Source organism: Hippocampus guttulatus, chromosome 16, assembly GCF_054856545.1.
Source record: "Hippocampus guttulatus isolate MCC_2025c chromosome 16, RoL_Hgut_1.0, whole genome shotgun sequence".
Taxonomy (NCBI): Eukaryota; Metazoa; Chordata; class Actinopteri; order Syngnathiformes; family Syngnathidae; genus Hippocampus; species Hippocampus guttulatus.
In genome coordinates this window covers 1,699,267-1,707,802 of record NC_141276.1, presented here as the reverse complement: position 1 = coordinate 1,707,802, position 8,536 = coordinate 1,699,267, and the positions used below count along the sequence as shown (strand labels likewise).

The 8,536-nt window shown below is 47.0% G+C and overlaps 1 protein-coding gene across 1 annotated transcript; it reads right to left on the bottom strand.

Moving 5' to 3' along the window:
- Positions 1 to 523: 523 nt before the first annotated feature.
- Positions 524 to 4,136, bottom strand: rtbdn (retbindin). Its single transcript, XM_086132089.1, has 6 exons — positions 3,968 to 4,136; positions 2,811 to 2,972; positions 2,612 to 2,711; positions 2,297 to 2,425; positions 2,012 to 2,108; positions 524 to 1,162 (listed from the first exon to the last, which is right to left on the bottom strand). The coding sequence occupies exons 2-6, from the start codon at positions 2,968 to 2,970 to the stop codon at positions 806 to 808; spliced, it is 843 nt and encodes a 280-aa protein (XP_085988215.1). The 5' UTR covers positions 2,971 to 2,972; positions 3,968 to 4,136; the 3' UTR covers positions 524 to 805.
- Between the last annotated feature and the right edge of the window lie 4,400 nt (positions 4,137 to 8,536).

The following is an 8,536-nucleotide window of genomic DNA, read 5'->3' as shown; positions in this document are numbered from 1 at the left end:
TCCCTCGAGTCCACTCCGGAATTGTGCCATTTGAATCCGGGTCAGGCCTGAAGCCGGCTGCCCGGGCCTCCAAATTCAGTCAAAGTATCTGTAGGATTCAGATGATAGCAACCTGGATGGCTAATCTGCAGTTTGTTCAAAGAATGTCTTTGTGTGTCCTTGGACTTGCTTAGATGATAACGCTGCATAGTTGCAATCATTCAGCAATCAGGTTTAACACACACGATCAATGTTTTTTTTCTTTAATACATTTTTTTAGTCAACTCCATGGACCTGTTTGATAGCTTCCAACTTTTACACCAGTTTCAGCCACGGGATTTGCTTCAACACCCAAAGAAGTCAATCCTATAAAATAAAACCACAATCGTCGCAGTTCTGCCCCCGTTAATGTAGCTCAAGTTATCACGGCAGACGCCATGTTGTTCTTCCCTGTCAAATGCTTCAATTTATTTGACAGGAGGGTTGTAGCTAAAGGTTTGAGATAAATTGAATGATGAAGCCCATTGCAAATATGAACAATGAATTGCCTTTCAGAAACTTTTCTTTATTGAGAACATATATGAAAATTACACAAACACCAATTTGAGGGAACTTTCACTTCAAAAAAAATAATAATTCGCATCTAACGTTACCTCGAAATTGAGCTACATATAGTAATCAGAATATAATCAAACCACAGGACATTAAGGACCAAGCTAGCAGAATAATATCTCGCGTGTGCGTGTATTTCGAATTTCGGAGCGTATTTGAATTCTGAGCATTAACACTACATCCTGGTACTAAGCATGGAACTGAACTTGATTGTCTACAGGCCACTTCCACTTCCCTCCCCGTCGTCCACGATGACGGAACGTTTGCGCAGGACAGAATTCCCCTTCTTGCCGCTCCTGGTCTGCGGGGCCGGCCTGCTCTGACAGGGAGACATATACGGAGGCAGCCCGCTTTTGGTGGTATCAAGCTCCTCCCGGGCGTCCTGGTGGGCCCGCAGGGCCGAGATCACGTCCTCATCCGAAGCGCTGAGGGTCAGGCAGCCGCACGGGCGAACCCGGCCGTCGGGGCTGCCGTTCGCTCCGGCATCTGCAACCTCCTCGGATGCATCTTCGACGGTCATGAAAGCGTCGCCCCACAGGCTTTCACACAGATCTCTGCCATGTTGATACATCTGAACAAGAAGAAGGGGGCATGCAGATGAAGCTGCATTTTGTTTACAAACCAATAATCATACGTCAATTTGGGATTAAGCGACAGTTTCAAGCACCAGAACTCGAGATCGAGCCCATTTCGGTGGTGGAAAAAGAAAGAACTGCTGCTAACCAGGGCATCGGCCCGGAACTAGAACGAGCACAAGGGCCACCTGGAAGAGGTAAACAAATTCACGAATTCCTCGCCTATTCTCTCCGTTTCCCGATGGCACAATTGCACCTCGACGTCTGCTTCCCGTCGGGGGGGGGGGATTAAGACCGAGGCACACAAGGTGTCCCGAGGGGGAGAATATATTCATCATTTTTGAAGGACAAAGAGACTGTCAGCTTTTTTACTGTGTAACGTGACTGACACACGTGCACACAACACGGCGCCCTTCCCTTGGCTCACATCGTTTGCTGCCAAAGCTTCGTACAAGCAGAAATTCCTCCCGGGGCGCTAGCGTGTCCTTGACATCTTTTGCTTATTCAATTCTGCCCTTCTCCATCCCAAATCTTATACTGCACATTGTTTGTGTACCGAACAAGAAAAAACCCATCGGTGGCAACATGGCAAAAGGTCAGTTCATTGGAATTGTGGAGGTTTTTGTTCTTTTTTTTTTTTTTTTTTAGTATATACAATACGACAATATGTGAAGCACCTGTCCTGATATTCCAACTTGGTCACCGCATGCAAAATGTTCAAGCTCAAAAGTAAACGTAACTGATTCCCGACCGGCATGGAAACACACATGTCCACACGCACTCGCATACCTGCTGATAAGATATCCTTTATTTGTCCCACACTGGGGAAATTTACAGAAATTTACCTGCTGATAGTGAACACAGCTTCCCGTGCAGTTGTGTCCTCTGGGGTCTGTGGCCCAATTACGAGCACACGTCAGGTCTGTTCTGCAGGCATCAAACCTGCAGAAAAAAAAAAAAAAAAAAAAGCATCCAACAATTCGCCACTTCTGATCGCCTCGTACATCCCTGCGCTTCCAGAGGCGCGGCGCGCGTGGTCTGAAAACTGATTTCGGATATCGCGTCATGCGGCTGTTGGCACACGGGTCGTTAATCTCGTTAATGCTTGACGACACGCTCGTCAGTCTCACCAATCCCGACAGAAGCTGCGGCAGAGAGGCGCAGCCTGGATGTAGGAGCGGCGATGCGGGTGAGGCCAGCGGGCGGCATCTGGCGAGCAGCGGTAGAAACATGACACGCGCTTCAGGAAGCCTTCACACCTAAGCGGAGAGCGGGAACGGTCATTGTTCACGTCATGAGACATATTTGGATTCATTTTTGCTCAGTGGCCGACAAGGCCTTGGCCGCTCTGCCTAAACACAATCAGAAACGCTGAAATCTGCCGTATACATTGCAATGGAGAAGAATTGAGTCGTATTTTGGTTGTTTTCTGGACAAAAGCTTACATAGGACTCAGCGGCCCACACTTGTCCCAAGGTTCATTCTGATTGCTGGCAGAGGGAGAATGGGAGATATCCCGGATGTCTTCCTGTGTGCAGCAACTGTCTGTCAATCAGAGGACACGCATCCATCAGTCAGTCGCGGTGCCATTGAAGTCTCACCCGCAGTGCTTCCAATGAGCCGAACGGGCGGGCGGTCACTCACTGTCTGCGTAGAGCGTACACTCCCTCAGGTGAGGTTCCGGGCTGGGCGTGGCCTTGTGCTTGCCATCTTGAAGACACACCCCCTCGGAGCTGATTCCGACTATCAGCGCAGTTGTCCAAGATGCGCATATCAACAGAAGAGTACGCAAAAGGACCCTCATGTCTAGAATCACAAGGAGTTCGGTGAGTTGGAGAGTACCTCATACTCAATGTATTTTATTTTACACATATATGTATACAGCGTGTATATATATATATGTTTTGAAATTTTTGGTTCCGGAACATATACTGCAATGCGCCCTGAAATGCATTTGATTCTCTCCCCAGCATAACATTGAAATAATTGTGTCGTTAATTTCCCTACAAGCTGTTCCCATTGTCGGCCCGGGTAGAGTGTCTGAGACGTCCAGCAGGCTGTGTGCTCCGCATGTGGTGACCTAGTAGCAGGGTGAGCCTAATGAGGTGGGACTCAGACACCGTCATCAGATGGATGACATGCGTAGTCGTGTCATCCGACAAGCTGCTGCTTCCATGTGGAGGCCACGGAACACAAATTAAATAAATCAGCGGCCAGCGTGGCCTCGGGACAGGTCTGACCCACACAGAGACACCGTTCAAAACTAGAAAGACATGAGTTCAATTTGAATACGTCTGAGCGGAAGGATTTCAAATAACTTGGTTGTCGGATACATATAAAATCATTCAGGAAAGTTCTTTTTTATCCCTCCAGTGATATTGTAACGTTTGATCATGACCATAATAATAATAACGATAATAATGCTGATCTATGCCACTACAAATTGGACAGCGGCATCAATTATATCCTTAAAAAATGCCATGTTTTTTTTTCAAATATGCCAAACGACCCCTAATCACACACTTTTCAAGACAAAAATAGAGATAAACTTTTTAGCCCATGTGTTGAAATTTGAAAAGCTCTTTACCGATGAAACATCAGAAACACATTCAACAGGAACAGAATGTACCACCGAAATTGAATTAGCCGCATTTTTTGAAGAGACCTCGCAGTGTTTTTTCCTCTTCTAACATATGAACTGAGTCTCAAAATCATCACGTGATCTTTGGTGTTTCGAGAGCAACAAGTACAGCGTATTTGCTAAAAAAAAAACTAAACAAAAAACACTTAGGTATGTTTACCTGTTTTTTTGTCGGAATATATGTTCCACCGGAATCGATCCCAAGTTGTTGTTCTTTTTTCCCCCCCAACAAACGGTTTGCGGAGAAAGATGCTCTTATCCCTTGCTCTCGTGCCGGCTGGGGCTTTGTGCTGCCAGTTTATGTCTGGTTTATATGAAGGACATTTCACTCCCATCCATTCGGCGACCTCCCCCCACCATCCTGTTTTGCTTTCTCTCTCTCTCTCTCTCTCTCTCCCCCCTCCCCTCCACTTGTGCACAAGTGGCAGAGAAAAGGCTGGACTCCCTCCCTCGTTAATCTCCCAATGAAGACGAACCCCCCCCCCCCCCCCCGTTGACAGTCTTATTTCAGCACCACTTCTTCCGAGCGCTGAGCGAAACAATTCAATGAGATTTCTTGACCAATTGATTTCAAGACCAAACCAAATCCCGCTGTGATCATGAGCAAGTGGTGCTGAGTCACACTGGTCTTCCATTCTTTTTGTCCACTGGCGCACGCAAACACACACACACACACACACACACACACACACACACACACACACACACACACACACACACACACATTGACACTGAGGCCATGGCTTTTTGCACATGCCAAGGTGAGTGGAAGTATATGAGATTTAATACTGGACGCTAAGCTGAGGACTGAGAGCGCAAATCTCTGTTGAACTAAGCAAAGTGACCTCGCCGCCAGGACGCAGCGTGTTCCAAAAGCCTTCCGGCTAGCGCCGGAATTCACGTAAACCTATAAACAGGATGGGTTTATTTTTACCACCTGCGCCCGAATACAGAGCGACATGACTCATGATGCACACGGGCGATCAGCGAAGCCGTAACCTCGCAAACAATGCAATGCGGCCAAAAAGGTGTCATCTCACAAAAGATACTTGCGTATCTTTTGCATTTTGAGAACACGCACAATCGAAACACCACAAATGTGGACGAATGGCAATGTGCGGACATGTTTGTTTGTTTGTTTTGTCCACTGCTTGGGTGTATTCATGCTCGTGGGTTTTAATCTCACCTCCACTTGGAGCCGGTGTGTCATGGTAATCCCCGATGCAGCTCTCTTTCCTCCCTAAAGCTTTTGGCCACAGAAGAGCAGATGGAGAGCATCTTGTGGCCTACATAGGCCGCCTAAAACCAAAGATTGGGAAACGGGAGACATGCCTTGGACCTTGTGGATTAAAGCAACGCAACAGCAGTGGCAAGAAAAAGCGATGAAATGACTACAGAGCCCTCAAATATGAGGCAGAACATTTCCATATATATATTTTTTAGAAATATAGAAAGATTTTGTTTCACAATGATTTGAAATGGAGAGCAAATAATTGACAAGCTATGATTACATATCAAAGACGTGTGTGTTGTTTTGTCATGAGCAAACTTGTGCAAGTGTTTTCTTATTTGTCTCCCCCCCCCCCAAGTGTTGAACTTGGTACTGTCACCCAAAAGATACTTGACTGGAAGCCACTTTCAAATGCAGCTGAGAGACGTTTTAGATCTGCACACCGTTACAGTCTACAATATTTCGTGGCTGTTCATTATTGATTTATTGGGGGGTGTTGGGCTTAATCTTTGGATGTGTGCGGGAGCTCTACCCCGCTTCTCCATAACTTAGCCGACCAATCGGTGCAGGCGAGGGTGACCCCGTTTAGCAAACGAGCTTCAGGTGTGCTGCCACCTGCACAGCTTAACCACCACTAATTTCAAAGAGGGCGGCCCGCCGGTCAAATGCTTCGCGCGTTGGCCTCACAGTGCAGAGGTGCAGGGTTTGAATTTGGCTCCGGACCCGGACCCGGACTTGCTGTGTGGAGTTTGCATGTTCTCTTTAGGTACTCCGGTTTCCTCCCGCATCCCAAAAAGCCTTTTTTTTCCCTCCACGGGATTACTGGATGGCAATTGAGCGAAATTTGTATTCAATGTTTTGCTTTTAACCATGACCACGCTATCATGCTTCAATCCCTTGTCGTAGACGAACATGAAAACGATCAGTCCAATCCCATTAAATCCTAAAGAGATTAGACAACAAAGTGGTCTCGGGGGGGAGAAGTGCTTTCCAGTTTATCACATCGAGTTCAGTGGAAGAGCAGAATCGGAATGGAGGGATCACTCTGGCCCAGCAGACTGTTTCGTAACTGCGCAGGGTCAGCACAACAGAGGACGTTATTTCGGGGGGGGGGAAAGCAGAGCAGAGGAGCGGGTGGACAGACAAACAGTTCACCATCTGGTAATTAGAGGAGAAATAACGATATCCTTTGTGCGAGAGCTATTCAGGGAACGAAGAGAGGGAGGACAAAGCAGGCCGTCGCTGCCGCTTGTGTACCCGGACTGTCGTTCTTAGTTAGCAGAGTTGGATCACGGCCTGTCTTGGAGCCTCCGCCCGGCCCTCAGCTGGCAGACATTGCCACTCGGTGTGAACCAGTGGTTCGCGCGTCGACCTCACAGTGCAGAGGTCGTGGGTTCGATCTTATGGAGTTTGCATGTTCTCCCCGGGCCCGCGTGGGTTTTGTCGGGCTCCTCCGATTTCCTCCTACATTCCATTGACTGAACACTCCAAATTGTCCCTGGGTGTGAGTGTGAGCACGGATGGTTGTTCATCTCGGAACAACTCGGGAGGACGCAGACCTCCAAGGCTGATGTCTATTTTCACGACTCGGAACATACAATGCATCAGCTAACTGTGTTTCACACATGGGGGGGGGGGGGCATCCTTCAAATAGCGTCGCGGCCTCCTCCCAAATTCCCCAAACTTGTATGTTAGGTTAAGTGAAGACTCCAAATTGTTTCTTGTCGTCTGCCTATATGTGCCCTGTAATTGACTGGCCGGGCAACCGGGAGTCAAATGGGATCGGCTTCAGCTCACCCGCGACACTAATGCGCTGTATAGAATCTCCATCCGGCCGTTCTCTGTACCGCTGATCCTGACTCGAGCCTATCATATCTGACTTTGGGCCACTCGGAACTGGCCGCGGCTGACTTGACTTCGACTGGAGGCTGACCTGACCACAGGCACGTACAGTCTGCTCAGTACCTGCCGAGCCACAGTGGAATCCGGTGTAAGTAATGATCCGTCTTTTGGCCTCCTAAGAAATGCATTGCTGCAACAAAATCCAATCTGCTCAATTTAAATGAACAATACAACTATCAATACATGAAAAGTCCTTATGACGAAAAACATGCTTCAACGTCGCACGCCAAATATTAAAACCATTGATTGGAAAGGGACTGGCCGTTGATGAAAGCTAAAATTGTTCAAGTTCTCCTCCCGGTGGTTACTCTGCAGCATTGCATGCAAAGCACCAGCAGTACGATAAGAAATACTGAAAATATTTATTTAAGGTGCTTTAAATGAAGATTTCAGACTGTCCAATTCATTACTTTTTGTTGGAGTAGAATTTGAAAGTTTAGGGACCACGATGGTTGCATTTGGGGTCTGATCACCCTCCTTGGAATGGCTGACGCCACGTGACGTGATTTCAACCGCTTCCAAATTTATGATTCTAAACCTGCAGCATCCGCAAGGCCATATCATCCAATGAACAAGATTACCTATATCGATTTCTATGGAAGCACTTTAAAAAGTCTATTTTTGTGTAACACTTTCAGTTACTTCTCTGTTTGGCACTGCTGTTTTGCTCATTCGCATTTTATAGCAATATTACATTACATGTTCTATATCCTTTGTCAGGCACACAAGAGATTTGTAAGGAACTTTCCTATTGAAGTCGCACCGAACGGACCCCATCACCGTTTCCGAAACGACATTTAGAAGAGGTCAGTGCAGGTGGTATGCACGGAACACAAAGCCACAGCGGTTAGCCACTTCGGTGACGTTGTTGTGTACTTTTGCAGCACTCGGCGTCATTGTAAGAGGCTTCGTTGTGTGTGTTTCAAGGTCTATTCATCTACTGGTTGGTTCTTGCCAAGTCTGCTTTGAGGCTGCATCCAATTACCATTCATACCAAAGACTAAAACACTCGTGCGCACACACACGCACACGCTTAGGCCCCGGGCTTCCAAGCCCTTCTTCGCTCAGAACATTTTGGCCTTTGTTCTCTGTGTCTGTCTCTTTATTGACTGTTTCTCCCCCCGCAGCTTTGGCATAGAAAAAAAAAAAAAAGAATAACACAACAAAAGCTGTGTCATTTTTTTTTGTCTCCTCTCTGCTGTGTATAAATCTCTTCCTTCACAAATCGACTGATGCCATTCAGAGGCGGCAGCAAAATACCTTCATGCTTGAAAGGCCCTGCTTCAAAACACTTGAACTGTAAAAACAAAGCAGCTGTTGTGCTTGTTCCTTTATCAATTGCTCTGCAGTTGCTGCGTTTCTTTTATGCGTTGGTCCTTTATGATGTCATGTAGGCCTAATGTCTTCCAGTCTATAAGCTCAGATCACTCCGTAAGACGCTGTCAGTACCTCAAGCTTTCTTCCGTGTCTTGTGTATCCAGCTCTCCTCTCTGTAGTTACTTAGTATTCATATTTTACTCGCCATCGTGTGTTGTCCTGCTCTCAAACTGAGCGGGGGTGGATGCAAACTCGGAATGATTACTCTGACAGCCTCCC

What these genes read in the sequence shown, in the direction of transcription:
- rtbdn (XM_086132089.1), bottom strand. Translation starts at nt 2,970, where the DNA reads ATGAGGGTCCTTTTGCGTACTCTTCTGTTGATATGCGCATCTTGGACA. An exon ending in TGTGGGCCGCTGAGTCCTAT is followed by an intron (nt 2,426 to 2,611) that starts GTAAGCTTTTGT and finishes CTCTCCGCTTAG; the next exon opens with GTGTGAAGGCTTCCTGAAGC. An exon ending in GCTGTGTTCACTATCAGCAG is followed by an intron (nt 1,163 to 2,011) that starts GTAAATTTCTGT and finishes CTTCTTGTTCAG; the next exon opens with ATGTATCAACATGGCAGAGA.